This window comes from Vulpes vulpes, chromosome 2, assembly GCF_048418805.1.
Source record: "Vulpes vulpes isolate BD-2025 chromosome 2, VulVul3, whole genome shotgun sequence".
Classification (NCBI taxonomy): Eukaryota; Metazoa; Chordata; class Mammalia; order Carnivora; family Canidae; genus Vulpes; species Vulpes vulpes.
In genome coordinates this window covers 155,077,189-155,101,898 of record NC_132781.1, presented here as the reverse complement: position 1 = coordinate 155,101,898, position 24,710 = coordinate 155,077,189, and the positions used below count along the sequence as shown (strand labels likewise).

Below are 24,710 nucleotides of genomic sequence, written 5' to 3'. Positions count from 1 at the left end.
ACCCTCCACCGTCCAGAAGGTGGGCAGCAAACAGGCCAAGAGACGCTCCAAAGGCAACCCGGCATCGGAGGGCAGGGTGGGAGGTGATTGGGATCTCTTGGAGATGAAACTCTGCCCTGCTTTCTGGAAAGGACCTACTGCACATCCATTCAAGGGTCAGATGCTCCAAAGTGACCACAAGCTGTAATGTGCACAGTCTCTTTGTGAATCGGTGAGGATATTTGGTTACAAGAAACAAGGCAGCCCGGGAAGATGATTTAAAACTACGATGCTGGGAAGCCGGGGGCAGAGCTGCAGCTGGGCCTCAGGAAAGGACAGGAGCCAAGATTTATCACTTCTCATCAGGGCAGCTCACCTGGCTGCCTCATTCTTGTTTCTTCTGCACGCTGTGCCTTCCTGCTCCTTGGCGAGGGAAATGGGGCCACAGCAGGTTAGAACGTCCTTGTTCTAGGCCCAGGCAGCCAAGACTTCTGAATTCCACAGAAAGGGACTGTTGGATCAGCTCATCTTGAGTCTAGCACCTGCCCTGGTCCCAGTAATGATGACGATCGGCAGGCACCGTGCTGGTGAGTTACCAGGTGGTCTTGGGAGAATGAATCACTGGAAGCTGCGAGCTTCTTGTCTGCAGAGGTCTACCGGCATGGGTTTGGGTTTGCAAGGCCAGCCACAGAGGTTGCTGTGTATCCTTTCCCAGACCATTGTTGCAATAGGGTGAGATGTCAGGGTAGTGAGCACAGCTTGGGCCTCACTGTAGCTGGTGACAGGGGTGTTCCCCCCCCACCCCCACCCCATGGCACTCTTCTTTCTCATGTACTCAGCTTGATGGATTCCAACTGCACAGATCTATGACTCGCAGGGGAGAGTGGTCCTCTGCACAGGTTGACAGGGTTGGTGGATACATTCCCCAGCTCCTGCTCTCGGCAGAACAAGTCTGGAGAGTCCCATGTGCTGAGCCTCCAGGGGGACTGAGCCCCAGAGCAGTGACATGTTTGATTATGTACCTGGACAGGCTGCCTTCCCTTCCTGCCTGGCTTCCCACTCCCCTGTTGGTGCTTTCTGGGATCACAGCACTGCTTTATATCCCCAAGTCCCCATTTCTGGGTCTGCTGCTAGGCGCCCAACCCAAAATCCTTGTGGTCTAACAGCTGGATGAATGGTGAGGAGCCTTTAAGAAATAAGAGTGCACACACTTCCATGCAATCCTGTTTTCTCCAAAAATAGAGCTTTTTATTTAGAACAATTTAGGGTAGATATCCAAGATCATTAGAAAATTATTTAAATATAATATCAATATAGAACAAAATTAGAAATGGAAGCAAGTGCCTAAGAACAATGCATAGTCTCAGTGGGCTAATTCCTTAGCTCAGGGCATCACCCTCACATCCTTCAAGCTGGCCCTGGAGCTCATGCTGCGCACTTCTCCACTGGCCGCCGTGTGCGTAAGAGGGTTCTGTAAACAGGTGCTGAGCTCGCCTGACAAATTATTATATTGAATATCATGCTCTTTTAATAGAGATAATGCTTCCCTGCCTTTTTGTTAATGACTTAATGATGATCAAAGAGCTGGCATTGAAGATTACTAAGAGCCTCTTTCAGTAATGAAAACTTTGAAAATAATGCTTATAAAAAAGAACCAGGCTTAAAAAAACAAAATGAAACAAGGTTTTAGAAAAGAGATAAAGGGGTTCCTTCATGTAGGCCTAGACAATTGTGACTATAGCTTTTCATTTTTCAAAATTACTTCCATGAAGCAGTTCAGCTGGTCCCAGAGAGAACCTCAGCGTGGGTCTGGGTATTTTCCTGGGAACTGGCCTGAGCCATAGGCTTCCCCGACGCCAGGCTTCAGTGTTCACTGTTTTTGCTCCTCTGTGCTTAGGGATGTAGACAGGCCTCAGCTCCTGTGGAAATGCACGTGTGTACGTGTGCCCATGCATGGATGCGTGGGTCCCAGCAGGGCTGAAGACCTCCTGCCAGCTTTGTGCTCCTTGGCAATCTTAGCTGAGACCTCGGCACTGTGTTGACATGGCCATGGACACAGGGGTTGGCTCAGCTGGCTGGAGACCAAGGATCTCCTCCATAGGGACATACATAGGGAGTCAATATTTCTTTGTTCGAAAAGAAAAGACAGATATTTAATTTAAAAACATGGTTTGCTAACGACTTTAGCAGTGGAGCCTCCTAAGCACAGCCTCACATGGAAGGTCATGGGAAGCATCAGGGCTCAGGGAGGCCACTCTGGTTGAAGTGGGGGATCCTACAGCCCATGCTTCCCCCTGTAATTGAGACTTACTCTGTGAAACCCCAGACTGTTTGGGGACACGACTTGGGAACCCCTGGAGCAGTCACCCTGTTCCAGATCTTTCATCTAATGGTATATCTTCATGTTGCCTTCAAAACAACACGGCTTTCTAGGGAAATGGCTACAAAAATGCTCTCTTCACAAATGGAGAAATATAAGTCCTGGCAATTAAAATGGCAGGGCCCAGGTCCCAGAACCTGATTGTTCAGATCCCAGCCACAAAAGGACAAGAATCTCAGCCCATATGGGTTAAAACTCAGCTCTGCTCGCCCGTACACTGGTGGGTATAGGTTAACAAAGCAGTTGTTTGAGAACCCCATCACCACCCCCCAGGTAAGGAGAGTCACCTTGTAGGAGCACTGACAATACCGACTCCATCTTTGGCCCTCCATCTTGTTCATGTTCGCTCCATGACCTTGGGGCCATGTGTTTTGGGCCCTTGGAGATCAATATACATACCTTAGAAATGCCCACCAGGGCTGGGATGGGGGAAGGCTTGTTTTGGCCTCCCATGAAACTCTTAGAGATAACATACCCTTTCCCATTCCTGCTGCACAGGTGGGGTAATGAAAGGTTAGGGGTCAACAAGGTGCACTCAAGTCCTCTGAGGTGTGTGTGAGCTCTCTGATCTCACTACAGTGCCCTTCTGTGTGTCCCCTGGCTCTATTAAACCTGTGGATTGAGGCCCTGGATTTTGCAGAGAGTAACTATGGCGCTACATGGATTATCCTCTGCCAATCCCCCTGTCAATGAGTTACCCTGAATAAAACTCTGTGTAAACTGTATGCAGGGGCCTGCTTCATTTTCCGGTCACAAAGTGCCTTCTCAGTTTGGGGGATACTTTACTGCTTCTCCCCCACCTTTAACATACTTACTGCCAGAAGACATTGGCTTCTCACAACTAGAAGGGAAAATGGGACTTCTTTATAATCAAAGAGTCTAAAGTGCTGTCTAAAACAGGGATCACAGGCCCAGGAGTCTAATTCCCTGCCAGGTTGCTACCCCAGACCCTAACAAATCTGACCGCTGGGAGGTGGATCACCTGGTTCCTTCTTTTTTTGGAAAGGGGAGAGAGATCAGGGTCCCTCTTGGCTGGGCTCTGGCTCTGAGAGTGCAGTTTACCAACCAGAAGGAGAGAGGAAGTGAGGGTAGAAGGCAAGAGGTAGATGAGAGGTGAGGCCAACTGAAAGGCAAATGCGGATCACTCGGAGCTTAGGGGTCACAGGTGGGAGATGCCCAGCAGTCTTCTCAGAGCCTGGGAGGATGGAGAGCCCTACCAGCCATCACGCGGAGAGTCCCAGTGATGTGACACACCATGCTACACACCTGTCTTTTGGGATCCTCTACTGCAGGTGAGAAAGCCCAGGCGCAGTGAAGGAAGGTGGCTTACTCAAAGTCACATGACTGGTCAGTGGCAGAGCTGGGATTTGAACCCAGGTCGTCTGATAATAAAAGCGATGTAATTCCGTGAGTCAGAGGCTGGGATTTGAATGACGACTACTCTTTCCCTTCCTCTTCAACATCCTCTGCTTACTAGATTTGTCTTCGCTGGGGCGCACCCTGGAAGACTCATGAACCAGGAGGCCGAGACCTGGGGGAGGGTGCCCAGCAGATGCTAGAGAGAGGCCTGACGCCGATGGAGTTGATACTTCCTCCCCCCAGATCCAGATGGCCCCTCGCGGGGTTAGCCCTTGGTGTCCACCGTGACCTGACTTCACCTGTTACATGTTGTCCAGGGATGATTTTTCTAACTGGCCTGCCACCCCGAAGGCAGTAGGGTGGTTGCGACACCCAATCAACCTCCGTCTTCAGTTTATTCTTGTCTCCACCCTTCTTGGAGCTCAGCCCAGAGCCGGTGAGTCAAAAAAGGATGGGGTGGTTTCTTACTGCTCAAGCCAATTGACAACAACCCTGGGGTTTCTGAAATGCTGCAAGAACTTTCCTCAGCCTCAGTGATATGCTTCCAGGCTCTCGTCTTGGTGTTGTCTTGGGTCCTAGGAAAGCTCAGTGGCACCAGACTTGGAGGGAAGCTGGGGAACAGCTCACCTGGCCATGTAATGCCCCAGTGTCTCACCTCTGACCTCACTCTTCTGTAGGCTCCTGGCACCCCAATTGCCAGTACTGTCATCCTCAACTTTTGATTGGTCTCTTCCTCCTTCTATTTCTTCCTCCTCCTCTTCCTCCTCTTCCTCTTCAGGGCAGCTGTCCCAGCAAAAGGTCAGTGTGTGAAGAGAAACTGGGGGCTCCCCAGGGACTATATTCAGCCCTGGTGATGAAAAGCCCCAGTTGGCCCAGAAGGAGAGGTCATCTTTCAGGGGATCTTCCAGGAAACTCATGTCGTTGGAGAATTCGGGCAGAGAGAGAGGCTCCTGACACCCATCCCCACTTGGCCCTTGGCCCGGTGTCTTCTTGGCCAAATAGCAAGAGGACCCAGGCTCATCCCAGGGGGAAGAGCCCCCAGTGCTGGCCCAGCTTCTGTCTGAAGCATCTGTAGCAGAGGAGTCTTCGACCTGGGCGGGAACACTCCAGGTGCTGCCTGCCTCAGAATGCCTCGGGATCTGGTGCTCCTGCCCTAGGAAGGGGGGTGGTTCCAGGTAGGGCTGGAAGCTGACACAGTCATCTGTGTCCTCCTCATCCTCCTTCTCCTCCTCAGCACTGTTCTTCTCATATCCTGCCTGGAAAATGACTGGGGTCCTGATTCCAGGGCTTGGCCTGACCTTTCTGGTCAGTTCCTTTTGGGGACAGAGGACCAAGATATCCAGGTACTCAGGGCCTCTGGGCTGAAAGGTTGCCACGGAGTGTCTGTATCCAGAAAAGTCCTGATTTGGGGAGAGGAGAAAAGAACAGAACATTCAGGCTTTCCTGAAGCATAGGTTCCCCTGGCAATGGACTCTGAGATAAGGATTCAAATGTAAGTAGTTCTTTTGGAAAATGATACCAGGAAACACCAGTAAGGGAAAATTCAGGGGGTTGGGGAGAGCCACCAATAGAGAGTGTCTAGAGGCAAGTTACCCCCAGCAGCTGGAACCTAACCCTGCCGTGGGCTCAGGGAGCCAGTGCAGCCCACACACCTCAGGGCACCATCCAGTGAGGGATGGAGAGGGTGGCGGTGATGCTAGGTCCCTGGCACTTGCACCCGGCCACATGCATGGGCAGAGTGGACACCAGAGGCCAGAGGAAGCCCCCTGGAGGCAGGTGCTGGCTGCTGGGAGTTGTTTGGTGACTTTGCATGTAATGGGTAGGCGGAAGGGTGGGGCAGGGTACAGAAATGTCTAACACAGAGGATGTAGTTCAGTTGGGATTTCCCTACAGGTCCCAGAGCTAGGGACTTCAAACCTACTCCTGTGTAGCAGATTCTCAGAATCCATCCTCAAAGCCATCCTGACCCAAGTGCCCACTGAACCTCACTTACAGCCCAGCTGCCCTGGCCAGGCCCTAATCTGAACAAGTTGGACCCATCTGGCCTCACCAGGCTTCCCCCTGCCCCGGTTTCTAAGGGAGTGAGCCAGCAGACAAGTGAGGAGATTCCAGAGTCAGCCTGGGCAAGACGTACTCTTGGTTAGGCTGTGAATTGGGATCCTTCGAAGATTTTTGAAGTTGGGATCCTTCGAAGATTTCCCTTTTGGCCCTACCCTCTCCCCTATCCCCCTTCTGGGAGTCCCAAGGCTGGGGGCTCTGCTCCTGGCACCTGACAAATCCACAGCAGAGATGAAGTTACATCCCTAAGGGGCCTTAAGGCACTTCTCCCTCCCGGGTTTAATTGCCATTTGGATTTGGGGCCAAAGGAATGAATTATTCATGATGGAAATGTAGGCATGAAGATAGGAGACGTCTGCAGTCCGGACTATCGTGATACTCTATCTGACCTATGTCTAAGTCAAGCCCCATTTCCTTATTCTTCAAAAACCTTCCCCATCTGTTGCACATGCCCAGACCTGCCATACCAGGGCCAATGGCATCTGTGCCCGCTGAAACCAGGGGTTTGCTGTGAGGCTCTTCCAGAACACGTGGCCGATGGCAATGACCAACAACAGTGGAAGCAGAAGTGGTAGCAGCCCCAGGAATGCCCATCTGGTTCCTAGGGAAGGAAAAATAGGAACTACAGTAACATGGGGCACCTGGCTGGCTCAGTCAAGTTGAGCCTCTGACTCTTGATTCGGGCTTGGGTAGGGATCTCAGGGTCGTGGGCTTGAGCCCCGAGTCCCCAAGTCACCGGGGTTCTGCACTCAGGGTGGAGTCTGGTTGAATGATTTTCTCCTTCTGCCCCTTGTCCCACCCCTGCTCGTGAGCTCTCTCTCTCTCTGAAATAAATAAATCTAACCCTCCCCCCCAAACTGCAGAAACAATGACCATGGCTCCCATCTATCAACTGCATATGTGCGCTAGCTTCACATGCATTGTCCCATGTAATCCTCAGAAGAGTAAAGCCATCCTACAGACTATGGAAACCAAGATTCAGAGAGGCTATGCAGGCTACCCAAAGACACAGTGAGTGCGTGGAGCTGGGATTTTAATCGAGGCGAGTCTATCTCTAGATTCATGCCCTTAACCACCATATGATGGAGATACTATGTCCTTGGGGACCAAGGAGGGGGGATGTCCTCACTTCTGTATCACTTGGCACTGACCTGGGGCCCCCAGGAAGAAGCAGGTAGGTTTGGAGAACTCGCTGTATTTAGGATCGCCGAAGGTGTAGATGGTTCTGGCACGGAGGCAGTAGTGTCCGCTGATGGCTGGCTGCAGGGGGATCTGGACTGGCTGGCCATGGGGGGTGGCTGGAAATTGCGTCTGTTTGGAGAGACAGAGGTGGGCAGACCTGCTGTGGGGATTGGCTCTATGGAGCCAGGACAGGGTGGGGTCCATAGGCTACTGCTGTGATCCCCACATCTTTCCCTGCATTACAGTTTAAGCATTAAGGGAGCACTTCCCCTACATTATCTACCTTCTTTTCCACTGAGTCTTGAAGTAGAGATGGTCTGCGCTCAGAGGCAGCTCTGCTACTCAGGGTCACCTTTGTGTGTGCTCCCGAGGACCTCCGGGTCCCCATTCTGAAGGGCAGATTGCTCAGGATTCCTGCCCTCAGGGCCTCCCGATGTATTTGGGGGTAGGGAGCATTATTCAGTCATTACACACCCAGAAAACTCTAGGGCTGCCTGCCCAGTCCAGTAGCCACTGCCCACTTGTGGCTACTAGCACTTGAAGCATGACCAGTCCAAAATGAGATGTGCTCTGAGTATAAAATATACACTGGCTTCCAAAGACTAAGTGAAAAGGGACACCTGGGTGGCTCAGGGGTTGAGCGTCTGCCTTCGGCTCAGGGCATGATCCCAGGGTCCCAGGATGGAGCCCTGTATCAGGTTCTCTGCAGGGCACCTGCTTCTCCCTCTGCCTGTGTCTCTGCCTCTCTCTGTGTGTCTCTCATGAATAAATAAAATCTTTAAAAAAAATAAGAAATTCAAAGACTAAGTGAAAAAAGAATGCAAAACATGCCAATAACTTTTATGTTATTCACATACTGAAATGATAACATTTTATTGGATGAAACAAAATATATTATTAAAATTAAATCAACTTGTTTCTTTTACTTAATTTAATGAGGAGCATTAAAAAAAAAAATAAAATTACAGCTGTGGCTCACATTACATTTCTATTGGACCGCGCTGGTCTAGGGTGTTTGTGATGTTCTCGGAGGCAGGGACCATGTCAGAAGAAGCTCTAGAATCCAGACTACAGGTGCAGGCAGTCGGGAATGTGAATGTTAGTTGGTTCAGTGAAAGCAAGAATGAGTAAGAACAGGGGTCAGTAAACTATAGCCCATGGGTCAAATCTGGCCTGCCACTTTTTTTTTGCACATGGCATTTCCCTGGAACACAGCTATGCCCGTTCACTGACCCTTGTCTGTGGCTCCTTTCGTGTGTTAGATGCAGAGTCCACTAGCTGTGACAGACCACATGACTCTCAAAGTAAAAAAAATATTTGCTATCTGGCCCTTTACAGAAAATGCCAACCTCTGCCATCAATCAATATACACACACACACACACACACACACACACACACACCTGAGTACATGAGAAATAAATCTGAAAGTGGATATTTGTGGTCTCTGGGCACTTTTAGTTTTTTTTCCTAGAACGTACCTGTGTTTTCTGGTTTTTTTGGTAATGAATCCAGTGGCTCGGCAAGCAGGCCTCCTAGAGCCTATCATACTTCAATCAGATTTCACTGGACAAAAAGGGTTTCATGATTTAAAAACATATATATTGGGTAGAAAACAAGTGTGCTGTTCCCACCTATAATGTGCAGGGGCAGCATGTTCTATACTTGGCTTCTTAGGTGGAGAAGGCCACAGGCCAATTGTACTGTACAGAGTCAGGGGGTGATTGCTAGGAGAGAGAGGCATGTGGAGAGGGCTTCCTGGAAGTGTGTAGAAAGTAGGCAGGGAGGGTGAGAGGCACTGGGGTTTGGTGGGGCAGTGGGAGAGGGAGGTCTAGCCTGGGGGTAGGAAAGGGACTTCTTACTTTGTTCTTGATTCCTTCCTTCCAGAAATCCACCTCATACTTCAGATCTGGTGGGGGCATGCAGTGGGGCAGCTGGTACGTGGCATTGATGCTCAGGATCTCCTCTGTTCGAGTGACAACCAGGGTGGGAGGGGCTGGCTCCACTGGCAGAAACAGAACAGGACCTGTCAGCATCCATCCTCCTGCCTGTAGGCAGGCCTGCCCCTCCCCCAGACCCCTGCCCCCGCCCCTACCCCCAGCCCAGAGAGCGCTCCTGGAAAGGGAAAAGTGGCTCTAGGGCTTGTTAAGCACCTATTATGCATCAAGAGCCTTAAGGCCATTTTATTTAAGCTCTGCAGTGACCCTGGAAGGGAGACACCTATTCTCATCCTACAAAGGGACAAACTGAGGCTTAGAGAGGAATGAACAGGCCGGGCTCCCAGCTCACCCGCCTTTCCTCCTGCTGCCCCTTGCACCTGCGTGCCCTTCACATACACTGATCTCTCAGAATCCTGCCCACCTGGGTCAGCCTCCTGCGGCTGCTGACACATCTCCACAACGGGGTGCCTTAAAGCAACACGGACACATGATTTCCCAGTTCTGCAGGTCAGAGTCCGGTGGACACAGATTACACATTAAGCCCTGGGCAGGCAGCTGGCGGGAACGGGGATCTTGACCTCCAGGAGCTGGAGGAAATTGGGGGGCAATGAAATATGCAAACTACCAAAGAGCGCAAATGGCCAGAGCTCCAGCCCAGGGCAGAAAGAGGCAGGAAGGCTCATCCTGGCTTGGGGTGCGCGGGAAGTCAGGAGAGCTTTAGGGAGGCGGCGGCAAACACAATAAAAGAAGTAACCTCCCCACTGTGTCTTTCCTTCTACCCTAATCTCTTCTTCCTGTCCCCTCAACTATTGGCTCATCCTAGCGCTTCTAGCCTGCCTGCCCATCCTTCCTTTCTTTCCAACCAACACTCCTGCCTTGCCACCCATCCTTCCTTCCTGTTCCTGCATACTGTCTTCCTGCCTTGAGTTTAGCCAAGCCTACCCTCCATCCTCCCCATCCATCCATCCATCCATCCATCCTCCTTTACTTTCCATACATCATTCCCTATAGTCCTCCTTCCTCCCTCCCTTCCTCCTTTGTCTCCCCTTTCCTCCTGCCCTTCCATCTCTTCTCTCTTCCCCACCTTCTATCCACCCACAGGTGGGTCCATCTGCCTTTCCCTCTGTCTTCCGGTCCACACATGCTCCCTTTCTAGTTAGCATGCTTTCCCACAGAGCCTTCTTCTTTGCCCTCTCTGCCATGTACTCCTGCACACCCCCCTGCTGCCTTTCTTCTTACCCATCCATCCTTTCCCCCCCCTCTCATCCAAAAAGCCGGCCAGCCAGCTTCTCCTACCCAAGTCAGCTCTTCTTCCTTCCTATTATTGCTCCCTGCCCCTGCCCCTGCCCCATTTCATTCAAGCCTGTCCTCCTCTCTATCCAAACCTTATTTTGCTCTCAAATATTTTGAGAAGACTGGGCAGCGAGTTACAGATCTCAGCTCCATGATGCTATTTTCTGAGTATTTATCCTCTCCTTCTTACCACCCCACATCACACTTGGTCTGGTCCAGTACCACGACCAACATGAGAAAGCTCCAGATTCAGGACCCCTGGGTGGTTCAGTGGTTGAGCATCTGCCTTCAGCTCAGGGCGTGATCCTGGAGTCTGGGGATGGAGTCCCATGTCAGGCTCCCCACGGAGGGCCTGCTCCTCCCTCTGCCTATGTCTCTGCCTCTGTCTCTGTGTCTCTCATGAATAAATAAAATCTTTAAAAAAAAAACCAAAAACCTCCAGATTCACATTCCATCTCCATCCCTTATTAGCTGTGTATCCTGGCAAGTTCCTTTACTTTTGTGAGTCTTACTTTGTTTATTTTTTTAAAAAAATGGGTTGATGAAAATGAACCCCACAGGTTTGTCGTTAGGATTAGGAATAAAATATTCTGGGAAGAGAAAAGGGCTTGGCTGGCTCAGTGTTAACACTGGTGATTTCTGAACGCGGTACACATGGGGGATGCTTTCCTCTCTATTCTTATCTCCTTCTCTGCCCGCCCCCTCCACCCCCAATTTCTGCATTGTAAAGAAATTACTTTCGAAACTGGAATTTTAAAAAAATTGTTTCTTAAAGAGAATTTGAACGTAAAAAATAGGAATAAATCTCTAAAATGCCTCATATAGCTCATGACTAAAGTTGTGCTCGATAGAAGATAAAGAACATCACTAGGAGGAGGTACAAACAGAATTGGTGGCCCAGCAGAAGCCCCCTGTGACTCCCTGCCACAAAGCCAGGCTACCTGAGGCTGCCCTCTGCCTTGGGGAAGTGGAAGCCGGTGGCTGTGACTGCAATGCCACTAGGCCAAGATCCTGCACAGGGAGTCTCCCACCAGATCCCGTAGCCACACACTCACCTTCAAAAAGGTAATCCAAGTAGTTGGACTCCACAGAGGGGGATCTGGCGCTGGGAGAAACTGCCCACACACGCCCCTTGAACTTGTTGTATAGGTCTTGTTTCTCCAGGCACATCAAAGAACATGCCAGCTCTTTGGTTCCCGCACACTTCTTCACTTTTCGCCACCTTCTAGGGGTCGGAGCGCTGAGGGAGGAGACAGGGGAGCTTGGGCTGTGGACTGCCTCTGGGGGGAGGGAGTTTAGTGAACATGGGGTCCCTTGTCCCTCCATCCACCTGACTGTCCACCCGTTCATCCATCCTTTCAACCAGCCATGGGCTGGAACAGAATGAGAACAGTCTAGTTAGGAGCTCAGGCTCTGCAGAGAAGCAGGTGGCAGGATCCTGGCTCTGCCCCTCACTAGCTCTGGTTCTCAGCAGGTCAGCCTCCTCATCCTCCTGCCTCCCGGGGGCCACGTGGTGGCTGCTACTAGTTATAGCAACCACATCCCACATTCTTCATTCAGGCCTTTCGGGTTACCTGGTGTGTGCCAGGCATCCTACTGGATGCCGTGTGGGTGTCAGAGGGGACACGCAGGTCTGTGACGCCAACCTTCTGAGAACACCCGGGTCCAAAAAAGGGACTTGCACACTAAGCATTGTTCTTGGGGAACTGGGAACGTCTGACAGGTCCTGCCCTTGGGAGCCTACATTCTGGTGGCTGGCGGTGTGCGGCGGGGGTGGTGGCAGAGAAAGACAATCATCACATCCATGAGGTCAACCCAGGAGCGGGTAAGTGCAGTGGTAACGGGGAATGTGGGAGGACCGCTTTCCAAAAGGAGGCTCTGGAAAGGCCAGGAAAGGCCTTGATGGCAAGGAAGCCGGGTGTAGGCCTGGGGGAAGGAATGGCAAAAGCGGAAGCCCTGCAGTGGGAAGGACCTTGGCCTGTCCAGAAGACAGCAAGGAGGCCAGCATGGCTGTAGGCCAGTGGACAAGGGGGAAGGAGGTAGGGAGAGGTATGGACAGGCTGGAGAGGTGGGTAGAGTAGTTGAGGACTCCCCATCTTGGTAAGGAGCTTGATTTTATTCCTAGTGGAAGGTTCTGACTAGGGGGACTGAAGGGGCCTAATTTCTATTTTTTAAAAGATCACCCTTGGGGCGCCTGGGTGGCTCAGTTGGTTGAGTATCAGACTTTTGGTTTCCGCCCAGGTCACGATCTCAGGGTTGTGAGATTGAACCCCATTTTGGCTCTGTGCTAAGTAGGGGGTCTGCTTGAGATTCTCTTCCTCTCTCTCCCCCTCTGCCCCTCCCCCATTGGCTCTTGGGCATGCACGCTCTCTCTCTCTCAAATAAATAAATAAATCTTAAAAGAAAAAAGGTCACTCTGATAAACCACCTGGGAGGCTGCAGCAGTGGTCTAAGGGAGAAGAGAGGTGAGGATGGAGAGAAGGGGCTAGGCGGGGGATATATTTTGGAGGTAAAGCTGGTAGGACCTGCTCATGGATTGGATATGAAACGTGAGGAGAGGAGGACTGAAAGCTACTCCTGGGTTTGGGGACCGAGAGGTATGTGAATGGAGGAGGGTGAGATGGCATAGGCAAAGAGAACAGATTTTTGGAAAGAACTCCTCTGTTTTGTTTCTTGATGGAGCTATAGTATGGAAACACTAACAAAACAAAACAAAACAAAACAAAACAAAACAAAAAAACCCTGGTGTAGTTATATTAATGTAAGACAAAATACAGACTTCAAAGAAATACTAAAGATGAGAAGAATCACCACATAATGAGAAAATATTCCATTTATCAGGAAGATATAAAAACTCTCCCTTATATGTGCCTGCTAAATATACTCTATACAGCAAAAATAGACAAAATTATAGGAAGAAACAGAAAATCCACAATCATGAAAAGTTTTTCATATACTTCACTCAGTAATTGATGACTGAACAAAGAAAAATCATCAGGAAGTATGTAAAACACACAAGAAAGAAAAACATAATTATCAAAGTTGGTCTAATGAACATAAATAGAACTGCACTAGTTGAGTCACACATGAACCATCAACGAAATATTAACAAAAATATTAGCACATAGTCCTACTGGCTTAGAGCCCCACCCTTACGGCAGTGTTTAATCTTAATTGCTTTAAGATTCCCATCTCCAAATAGTTGTATAGGGGGTTAGGGCTGCAGCATATGAGAATAGAGGTGTACAATTCAGTATATTTCAGGGCTATTATGAATTAAACTGGTATGGATGTTCACGCATAAGTCTTTGTATCGATATATGTTTTCATTTCTCCTAAATAAAGCTTTAGGAGTAGAGTCTGGGAGATTTGGTAACTGAAGGTGAAACTCAACAAGAAAACTGTCAGGCTGCTTTCCAAAGTGACCATACATTCCCACCAACGGCGCACAAGAGTTCTGGTTACTCTACATGCTTGTCAACACTTAGTATTGTCAGTCCCTTTAATTTTAACCATTCTAGTTGGTGTGTGGTAGTATTTCACTGTAGCTTTGATTTGCATTTCCCTGATGAGTAAGGCTGTTGAACATCTTTTTATGTGCTCTTTGGCCATTCGAATATCTTCCTTTGCGAAACAATTGAATAATTGTTTTTTCTTTTTGGTCTTTTTTGGGTGATCTATCTTATTATTGAGATTCAGGAGTTCTTTATCTATTTTGGATACTAGTCTTTCCTGTGTACATATTGTGAATATTGTTTTTTCTCAGTAGCTGGCTCTTTCATTTTCTTCAGCCTTTTTTTTTTTAAGAGTAAAAGTTTTAAATCTGATGGAATCCAGTTTATTTGGCATTATGGACTAAACTGTATTCCCCCTAAATTCATATGCTGAAGCCCAAACCCCCCATATGGCAGTCTAGGCCCTTGGAGATAGGGCCTTTAAAGAGGTAATTAAGATCAAATGCAGTCACGAGGGTGGGGCCCTAAACCAATAGGATTTATATTCTTTAAAGAAGGGGAAGGGATACTAGGCATGCTCTCACACAGAGAAAAGGCCATGTGAAGACAGAGAGAGAAGGTGGCCACTTACAAGCCAAGGAGAGAGGCCTCAGGAGAAAGCAAACCTGCTGATGCCTTGATATTGGGCTTCTAACCTCCAGCACTGTGAGAAATACATGTCTGTTGTTTAAGTCCCCAGACTATGGTATTTCGTCATGGTAACCTTAGCAGACTAATACAGATTTTGGTACCACACATGGGATGCTAAAAAATAGCTAGAAATGGGGAAGTGGCTTTGCAACTAGGGAATAGCTAGAGGTGGGAAGAATTTTTGGGTGCATATTTGGCCCAAATATGCTTTGGAAACTGCATATGCAGTTTGCAACTTTGCAACTTTGATAATTATGCTTTTCTTTCTAACTCTAGAAATGCCAGAGTGCCTTGAGACTGTTGGTAGGAATAAGGAGTCAAAGGTGCTTCTGGGAAGAACTCGTATGCAAAGGAAGTATGTCTTACCAGAAACTGGGGGAAAGGTGATCCTTATTATGAAGTGACAAAGAACTTGCCTGAATTGATTTGGTCTTTAGTAGGAAACAGAAGTTAAAATTGATGAACTTGGCTCATTTTCTAGGCAAGGAAGAGATTTCTAGGCAAAGATGTGAAGATGTGATGTGACCTGGTTTCTCCTTACTGTTTATGGTAAAAGGAGACAGGAGAGAAGCACATAGAAAGGGTGGTTGGACAAAAAAGTAACCATAACTGGAAAAAGCTCAGCCTATGCATATGGCAAAAAAAATAAGAAAACAAGTTCTAGATGGAACACCAAGGTGTGGCTAGGAAATCATTTGATAAGGAGATCACGAATGGACTCATGGACTTCATCAGTCATCTCAGCAGAAGCCAGGAACAGAGGTGGGATTAGAGTTATCTATTGAATAACTGCTCAAGCCAGTTGACAACAACCCTGGGGTTTCTGAAATGCTGCAAGAACTTTCCTCAGCCTCAGTGATATGCTTCCAGGCTCTCGCCTATTGAAGGGCGCCTGGGTGGCTCAGTGGTTGAGCGTCTGCCTTTGGTTCAGGTCGTGATCCTGGGGTCCTAGAATCAAATCCCATATGGTGCTCCCCGTGGGGAGCCTGCTTTTCCGTCTGCCTGTGTCTCTGCTTCTCTCTCTGTTACTCTCATCAATTAAAATTTTTTAAAAAAATTTTAATTCTTTGCCTATCTGAATAATACTACTGAATAGCAAATACTACAAGAGAGGAAGCATCTTTTTGTAAAAATAATTCTACCTAGGGCAGCCCCGGTGGCACAGCGGTTTAGCACCGCCTGCAGCTCAGGGCGTGATCCTGGAGACCCTGGATCGAGTCCCGCGTCAGGCTCTCTGCATGGAGCCTGCTTCTCCCTCTGCCTCTCTCTCTCTCTCTCTCTCTGTGTGTCTCTATGAATAAATAAATAAATAAATCTTAAAAAAATAAAGATAAAATAATTCTACCTAATAAATGAAAAAAAAACAATTAGAATATCATCATTTTAGAATCCTCACGGGTGCTTAAAAAGTGTAAAAGAGAAATACAATATCATAAAAGGTCTGGAGGATGGACTTTTGATTTTAATCAATTTATCCCGGCTCCACTATCCCCAGCTGTGTGACTTCTAGCAAAATACACTCTTGGTGTCTCCATTTTCCGCCCTGCAGAGGGCAGGTGCCTCATCCCTCCTCACAGGGCTGACACACGGCACACAGTACACATTAGGTATTTTCTGCCTCCTGATACATTTCTGTACAGTTCTCTCTGCTGAAAGCTCGCTTGCAATCTGTGCTCTTCCAAAGTAGGCCCCCATCGCTCACATCTGGATTCAACAGAAGGAGGGACCATGACAGAACAGGAAGCACATAAGCTTTGGCACCAGGAAGATGGTGGTTTTTCTCCTGGTTCAGTCCCTGGTTTCCTTGGCAAATCGTGGCACCTCTCTGAGCTCAGGTTCCTTGCCTCTAAAATGGGGGAAGTACAGGGGCACCTGGGTGGCTTAGCCGGTGAAGCATCTGACTCTTGATGTGGACTCAGGTCATGATCTCAGGGCCGTGAGAGGGAGCCCTGTGTCAGGCTCCACGGTCCCTCTGTTCCTCCCCCTGCTCACACTCTCTCCCTCTAATAAAATAAATAAAATCTTAAAAAAAATAACATAGGGGAAATGTAGCACCTGCCTGGCTATACAGGGAGGCAGAAGTGAAACAGTCACGCAAGATGTTAGGACTCAGCCTGGCATAGGTGGGCCCTGTGCACATGGCACTTGCGTCCCCTGCCTGCTTCCTCTTCCTCCTCGCCAATCCTAGATGGTCCTCTTGACTATCTGCTTTCATCACCTGACTGGCCCATTAGAGAACCGCAAATGATTCCCATTTATGTGCAAAGATGGCAAGTGTGCTTCCACTTTTAGATTTCTCTGGTTTCGTAGTGGCGGCCTGGACCGCTGGGGTTGAGAAGGACCCCGGGGCTTTGTGGGGAACAGGGCGATCCTCTAGCAGTGCCTACCATGGGCTCTGCAGGAGATATGCTCTCCCTTGTCAGCTGGATCCGCTCCAAGCCCCTCATCCAAGCCCTGAGGAATTCCACCCCTGGGCCCTTGTAGCTCTACTTGAGCCCTGTTGGACTCTTCTCAAAGATCCCCTGAGCCCCAGCAGACCCAGCACCTGTGCACCGCCCTCCTGATTACATCCTTCCCACCTCCAGGCCTTTAAAAGGGCGCTCTCCAAGCACCTGCCATATGCTGTCTCCCATGGGACATAGAACCAGGAAGCTGACCACGCCCAGGGCAGCTGTCCCAGCCAAGCCCCTCCAGCCTCTGCCCACCTCTTCAGTCCCCAGATTGGGGGCTCCCCTCTACCTCTGATAGGCCACGAAATAGGTCACATTCTGGGAGTAGCCAGGCCCCGGGAGCCAAGTCAGGTACACACTGAAGTTCCGGGAGAGCAGTGTCACGTTCTGGGGAGGGGCCAGACAGGGCTTCCCTGTGGGAGAGAAAGAGGTCTTGAAGCCTGGAGCTGCTGGCTGGTCTTGACATGGACCATTGGAGCCAAGGAGTGGTGTGGTGGGCAATCAGGTGTTCACTGGGTTTGAGAAGCAGGAGTCCTCTGGGGTAGCTAAAGCACAGGTGACATGCTGTAGGCGGGGAACCCAGGGTCAGGATTCCAGTCACAGTCGTGCCACTGACGGCCTGTAGTGCAGTCCCTTCTCCCCCACGCCCCACAGCCCCAACCCAGCCTCAGTGGCCCATTTGTTCCATGACAGGAAGCTCCTGCCCACTCAGGCACCTGAGGGTTTCAGTAGAACTCCTCCCAACAGGAGCCATCTGCTGGGTTTGCTAGACTCTAGGAGGGAACAGCCCTGAGGGTCTCAGGAGCAGACACTAAATTCTGTTCTTAGCCATGTCCAGGAGCTTGCCTGCCATGGTCCCTGGCACAGAGTAGATGCACGATAAACATCTGTTGAATGAATGAATTATTGTGATGAACTGGATTATTCCAAAGGCCTCCCAATTGGTCTCCCTGCTTCCAACCTTGCCCCTTCAGTCCATTCTGCACACAGCAGCGAGGGTGAAAATGAAAGTCAGATCATGTTGCTCCTCTGCTTTAAGCCCTCTAATGGCTTTCACTTCATTCAAGGTTATATCCAAAGTCTTTATAATCCCCCCAAGGCCTACCTAATCCCTCCCACTGCTCTCCCCCTGGCCCCTGCGCTCCAGGCACACTGGCCTTACTGCTATTCCTAGAGCATCCCAGACACACTCTACCTCCAGCTCTAGGCTTTTCCACGAGCTGTGCCCTCTGTCTAGATTGTCGCCTCCCTGAATCTCTACCCGGCTCACTCCTTTGCTTCCTTCACATCTCTGCTCTGATGTCACTCTCTCAGGGACACTTTCCCTGACTACCCTTAACTAGCTTCTACTTCCCCTCCTTGACACCTCACCGCTAACCCTTGTCTTCTGACATATACACCTGATGACACTTCTCCCCAGTTCGGTGCCCTTCCCTGGAACTTAGAATAAAGTCCACGCTCCTTATTGAGGTACATGACAGGCCATCTTGTCAACCTCCCCCAGCAGGCTCCCCAGCTATAGCCAAACCAAACAGCTGCACCACTGGGGCTGTCCGCTCTTGGGAGACTTTGAACCCAGGGGTCTTTGCCTGCCTCATCTTTGCCATCCAATCTTTTTTTTTTTTTTTTTTTAACCAGCTAATCTTTTAAAGACTTGATCCAAATGTCACTTTCCTCAGCGAGTCTCTAAGAAGTGGTGGTGAGGGGTGACGGTGCTGATGAGGATGATGATAGCAGCTAACGTGTACTGCGTCCTAACTATATGCCAGGAGCTATGCTAAGCACATTGTTGCATTTTCTTTCGATCCTCCCCACATCCCTAGGAGGTAGGTCCTAACTGTGATCACCACATTACGGATGAGGGAAACAGAGGACTTTTCAGGTAATAACTTGTAGAATCAGAATTCAAATGCAGGCCTAGCCAACTGCAGATTCTGAGCTCCTGACCCACACTTCCTCCTGGAAGTTTTCAGGGGGACTTTTCAGCTTTATTCTTCCAACATCTATGAACCACTATAGGCCAATGACATCTGTTGACCACTGCACACCGGAAATTTCAAAGAGGAATATAATTCCATTCCTGCTGGTCCCAAGAGAATTCAGCTCCCTAAAGTGTCACACGACCCTAATGGAAATCCATACAGGTTACAGAGTGGCATGGGAGAGAGGCAGGCCTACTGATGGCTCTCAGCACAGTTCCCTACCCTTGACCTTTTAAATCAAATATGAGTGGCTGCTCCCACCTCATCCTGCGATCCCTACTTGGAACTGGATCACTGGGGTGCAGATGCTGTCATTGTTCCCAGCTTTCTAGCAGGTGAGCAGTGAGGCCAAAGTCTGTCTTACAAGCTATCTTATATGATAGCTTAGATGGTATCTTGTGGGCAGGACACGTCCAGAGTCTGAAGTCGGCCACACTGGAGAAAAAGCAGCTAGAGTAGTAGATGGTAACTACCATCTATCCAGCCTTCAAAGGGTGGGAGGCACTGGTTTGGCATTTGATACACAAAACCTCATTCGGTCCTCAGGACACACCACCCTATGAAAAAGGTGTCATTCCCCCTCCATGGAGGGGCCCTGGACTCAGAGACAGATGGTAAGTGATCTGCCTGAGGCTACACAGCCAGTTTGTGTGCGAACCAAGATTTGAACCTGGATTCGGCTGCCCTGCACCCTAAATCATCCCACAGCACCATTTGTGTTGGGTGTATTAAATATTCCTCAGATTAAAGGGTAGCTACGTCCAGACAGCAAACTATTGAGTTTGACAGTGAAACAGGGGGACAGAGGATCCCCCCACTGCCACCCGCCACATACACACAGGTACACTATCCCTCACCAGCTGCAAAAACAGCTACTGCTTTGGAGGTACAGGGGCTGGGGCACCCCCTGAGCTGACCTAGGTGGATGGATGGTCTCGCTCCAGCTGCCCACCCCACGGCCAAAGCTGGCCACGCTTGCTTCAGCGTCCATCTTCTCTTCCACACATCCCACCTGTGTTTTCCTTCTTAGCAATTGCCCTGATTGCTCAGAGCCTCAGTTTCCCCATCTGAAATGGGAGAAAATAGTACTTACCTCCCTAGAACCTTTGGGCTTTCCCTCTTACATAGGACAGAGTGGTGTCCAGTGCAAAGAAGTTGCTCAAGAAACGTTGGCTTTTAATATTAGTATTAGATTATGCCCAATCCTCTTGCTCTGAAATTGTTGGCCTAAGACTGGGGGCAATATTGGGACCTTCGGGTTGGCTCGGGTTTGGTGCTTGGGTCCCGGCCCGGGGTATTTTGCACCCTGCCACCTTATTGACCAGTGGGAGCCCAGAGAAGCAGCTGGACTGGCGGAGCAACGGCAGCTCCCGGGGAAGCTGGAGCAGTTCCCCTCGGTTGGGGGGCGCCTCTGAAGCCGTGGCCCCGGGAGGGGCTGCGGGCTGCCCTCCCCGCAGCGAGGACCCAGGGTCCCGTCAGTGCAGGGGGCGGTGCTTTTAGGAAACTTAAACAGCCCTTGATGGAACAGCGCGGCTGCTGTCTAGGCGGCCCCCGTCCGTCCACCTGGCATCAGGAAACTGGCTCAGTTTCGTCCGGAAAAAGGAACTGTCAGGGACTCGGGTCTGCTGCGTCCCAAGTCCCAGCTTGGAAGACGAGGGTGGAGGGTGGGCCCGGGACGGGCGCACCTGCTCGGCGGGCTCCCCCCTCCCGGGAGCTCCGCGGGCCGGGATCGGCGCCCCCGGCCCCCCGCCCCGCCCCGGCCGCCCCGGCCGCCCCCCGCGCTTACCGAGCGCCGACTGCAGCAGGCACAGCAGCAGGGGGGCCCACCGCCCCGCCCCCGCCAGGCCGGCTCCCGCGCCGCGAGCCCCGCGCCGCCAGCGCCCACCTCCCGCGCCCCCAGCTCCCGCCCGCAGCCCGCGGCGGCCGCAGCCAATGGGAGGCCGAGGGGCGGCCCCGCCCCGCCCCGCCCCGCCCGGCCCCGCCCCTCCGCGGGCTTTCCCCGGGGCCGCCCCGCCGCCGCCCGCGCCCCGCCCCCCCGCCCCGGGATCGGTCAGGCCGCATGGGGGGAGGGGTACGGGGAGGGCAAACTGCGTGTCCCCACCAGCCAGCTGGGAATTCCAACGTGGGACCTCAGCACCTGCAGAGTGAGCTCAGGGCCAGCCTAACGACACGCCGGCGGGGTCGGGCCGTGAAGAACCAGGCACTGCCCACGCGTGATCTGCCTTAATCCCTCTGAAAATCGGGCGGGTCGGTCCTGTTATCCTGGCACGCTTCACGCGGGGGGTGACAGCCTCCGGAGCCAACAGGCTTGTTCTGGGGGAAAGCTGGTGCCTGCGACACCCAGACACCAAAGCCTCTGGGTGTGATACCAGTCACCTGAGCAGTTGTAATGCCTCGGGGATGTTTGCACCGTAGCAGAAAAGCAAGTAGCAAAATATGGCTCCGTTAAAAAACAAAACAAAACAAAACAAAACAAAAACCTGTGTGTCCGTAGGCATGGGTTACAGACCCGGGATGTACACCAGTATGGCCCTGGTTGTTGGTCTCTGGGTGGTGAGGACATATATGTCACATTTAAGTTGCTTCTTTCTGCTCATGTTTATTTATTTATTTATTTTTTATGATTTTTTTTTTAAAGATTTTATTTATTTATTCATGAGAGACACACACACACAGAGAGAGAGAGAGGCAGAGGCACAGGCAGAGGGAGAAGCAGGCTCCATGCAGGGACCCCAATGCGGGACTCAATCCCGGGGTCTCCGGGATCATGCCCTGGGCTGAAGGTGGTGCTAAACCGCTGAGCCACCCAGGCTGCCCTCTGCTCATGTTTAGTTTCTAAGTTTTTCAGTAGTTTACACATATTGCTTCTCCAACAAGATTCTAAAAGCAGGGACGCGCCGGGTGGCTCAGTGGTTTAGTGCTGCCATCAGCCCAGGGCGTGATCCTGGGGTCCTGGGATGGAGTCCCATGTCAGGCTCCCTGTAGGGAACCTGCTTCTCCCTCTGCCTGTGTCTCTGCCTCTCTCTCTATGTGTCTGTGTCTCTCATGAATAAATAAATAAAATCTTAAAAAAAAAATTCTAAAAGCAATCATTGCTCTCCTTTATTAAATGTTATTTTTTTCTCTTTTCCACCACTTTCCAAGGAAGTGTGGCCTCCTCTTTACAGATGGGGATATGGCCATTCTGAGGCCAGAGAGCAGATGCAGGTGCTAGATTCTGGGTTCAGCCCCGGGGCCTGACTCCATGGTCACAGTGCACCTGGGTAATTTCTTTGTCTGCTCTCTGGGCATCAGTGACAGGTGGGGTGACTGTAGGTCATCTGTGACCATGCCCATAAACTAGGAGCAGACACCGAGCAGAGGCGATCCTGGGCTCCTCTCTGTGGCCGATGCCAGCTCACAACTTGTAGCTCAGCAGTTGTTGGCCGAGAGAATGCATTTTCACAGAACCTGGAGTATCTAAAAGTTGCCTGGAGTTTGGCCCTGAGTGAGAGCATTCAGAAATTTCTGGGTGGTTCAGAGATTTGCATCATGACTTCAGTTCAATCGGGGCTCACAGGGACCATATTTGGACCTCAAAGGCAAGGAAGATGGAAAGACCCCCATGTGTCTTTGAATCTCCTTTTGAGTCAGAAATTGTGTCTTTATCCAACCTACTGCAGCCCTTTCAGGCCCAGAATCCCACTGAACAGGGAACAGCTTGGCAGTGGGGATGGGGCTGTGGGGAAATGCATCTGCCACCTGTTCCACTTACTGGGCTTGTCTGGATCTGGCACCTCTTCTTCTTCTTCTTTTTTTTTTTTTAAAGATTTTATTTCTTTATTCATGGGAGACACAGATAAAGAGAGACAGGTAGAGACACAGGCAGAGGGAAAAGCAGGCTCCACTCAGGGAGCCTGATGTGGGACTCGATCCCGGGACTCTAGGATCATGCCCTGGGCCGAAGACAGGTGCTAAACTGCTGAGCCACCCAGGGATCCCCGCGGCACCTGATCTTTTTGACAAAATCTGTCAAATGCTTGTTCTCCCCTGTTCCCTCCCGTGCCCACCCTATAATCTCAGGTTAGGACATAGTGCGTCTGGCACAAAGGTCAGGCCAGTTCCATCTCTCAAAACCTTCAAAGAAGTCATCTTGCTTGTGGGCCAGAAAATCTCAGCCAGTGACTACAACCTAGTGGGACACAGGTCTTCAATGTGCGGCCTCAGTTTCTTTTCACTCTCTCAAATACTGACAATAAGGCCATTTGGGAATAAAATGAGTCTACTTCTACTGAGATCTCTTTATCTAAAACAGCATTCACTAGCATTAACACTTATTTGAATCCTTGTAACGCAGCAGGTACTACAGTTTACGTATATTGTAGTATTTGGTCCTCACCACAACCCCACGAGGGGAGTGTGTTAGTATCTCTTTTAACAGATGAAACTCTGGGAGGTTACACTGCTTACCCAAGGTCACGCAGCCAGTTAGTGACATGGCTGGGATTTGGGCCTTGGTCTGGCTGTCCTCAGAGCCTGTGGGTTTGAACTTCTGCAATTCCTCCTCCAGATGGTTAAGGGTAGACAAAAATAAAATTCTGCAATCTTGATCATTTCCTGATTTGCAAAGATCACAGCACTAGACTCTCATGAGCGCTGGCGTGTCAGCTTCCTCCTTGTATTAGATTATTGGGTAGAAGCAGTGGTGGGAAGGTAGAGCTTGGGAAATTTTTAACAACTGGGTCTTGGTGGGCGGGAGGAAGCCCTGCTTGGTAGCACTTGTGGAGGTGTGAATGCCTCCACGGCCCACCTCAATTTCATTATGAGGTCACTGAGCACAGAATTGTGAGGAAATGCACCCAATGGTTCTTCTGTGTCTACGTAAGCCTGCTTTTCCACAGGGTGGGAGAACTATCACCGAGCTGCTCCGGGTTTAGAACAAAGCACATCCCGGGATGCCCGGGTGGCTCAGTGGTTGAGTGTCTGCCTTCAGCTCAGGTCATGATCCCAGGGTCCTGGGATCAAGTCCCACACTGGGCTCCCCGCAGGAAGCCTGCTTCTCCCTCTGCCTGTGTCTCTGCCTCTCTCTGTGTCTCTCATGAATAAATAAATAAACTCTTAAAAAAAAAAAAAAAAAAAGAACAGAACAGAGCACATCCCAAACCCTAAGTGGCTTATGGGGCTTATCACAGCATGAGGCTCAAGAGCTGTTACACATGGTCAAAGTTCACAAGGTGGCCTCCACCTCTCCTTTGAGCCTCTCCTCCAGTTCTCCAGGCCCCAGCCTCACAGACAGTCTCACTGGTTTCTCCCTTTCTCTCTCTCTCCCTCTCTCCCTCCCTCTCTCCTTCCTTCTTTCCCTTCCTCCCTCCTTCTCTCCCTTCCTCTCTCTCCTTCCTTCCTTATCTTCCTCCCTCCCTTCCTCCTTCTCTCCTTCTCTCCCTCCCTACCTCCCTCTCCCTCTCTGTCTCTCCCTTTCCCTTCTTCCCTCCCTCTTCCTCTCCCCCATCCCTCTCTCTTTCCAGCCCTTTGTCTTCCTGCATTTTTCTTCCCCGTCTTCTAGCCAACTTCTCTTCCTGCTTCCATCTCAGCTCCTATGTCACTCTCTCAGGGTGCTATCCCCACCTCCTGACTTTGTTCCCAATCCCCATACGTGTCTCCTTCAGAGACTTCATCGTCATTTCATAGAAATCATTCTTGTGCCTGTAATAATCCCTCTGTCCCTGAATCCTCAGCCCCAGGGCCTGGCACATGATAGTAAAAGCAACAGACTTTCAACATGTGAAACTGTTGTTTCAGCAGTGAAACAGTTCTGTAGGCCCCAGACAACCCAGCCTCCTCCTGGCTCTTAGCTGGCACTGCTAGGCACTCACTAAGTGTTTACTAAGCTGAACTTGACTCATACTTAAAAGACCTCAGTATCTCTTCTGAAAGTATGACTTCACAGTCGTGCCTCCCTCCACA

General features: G+C 50.4%; 1 protein-coding gene across 1 annotated transcript; it reads right to left on the bottom strand.

Annotated features, from left to right (window-relative positions):
* Positions 1 to 1,200: 1,200 nt before the first annotated feature.
* Positions 1,201 to 24,499, bottom strand: IFNLR1 (interferon lambda receptor 1). The gene is made up of 8 exons (XM_072745287.1): positions 24,400 to 24,499; positions 20,554 to 20,904; positions 17,075 to 17,198; positions 11,246 to 11,430; positions 8,820 to 8,962; positions 6,928 to 7,087; positions 6,244 to 6,377; positions 1,201 to 5,118 (listed from the first exon to the last, which is right to left on the bottom strand). Exons 1-8 carry the CDS (start codon positions 24,497 to 24,499, stop codon positions 4,342 to 4,344), a joined length of 1,974 nt encoding a protein of 657 aa, XP_072601388.1. The 3' UTR covers positions 1,201 to 4,341.
* Between the last annotated feature and the right edge of the window lie 211 nt (positions 24,500 to 24,710).

What these genes read in the sequence shown, in the direction of transcription:
- IFNLR1 (XM_072745287.1), bottom strand. Translation starts at nt 24,499, where the DNA reads ATGTGCCAGGCCCTGGGGCTGAGGATTCAGGGACAGAGGGATTATTAC. An exon ending in GAAGTCTCTGAAGGAGACAC is followed by an intron (nt 20,905 to 24,399) that starts GTATGGGGATTG and finishes CTCACTCTGCAG; the next exon opens with GTGCTGAGGTCCCACGTTGG. An exon ending in AGGAAGGAATCAAGAACAAA is followed by an intron (nt 7,088 to 8,819) that starts GTAAGAAGTCCC and finishes CTCTCCAAACAG; the next exon opens with ACGCAATTTCCAGCCACCCC.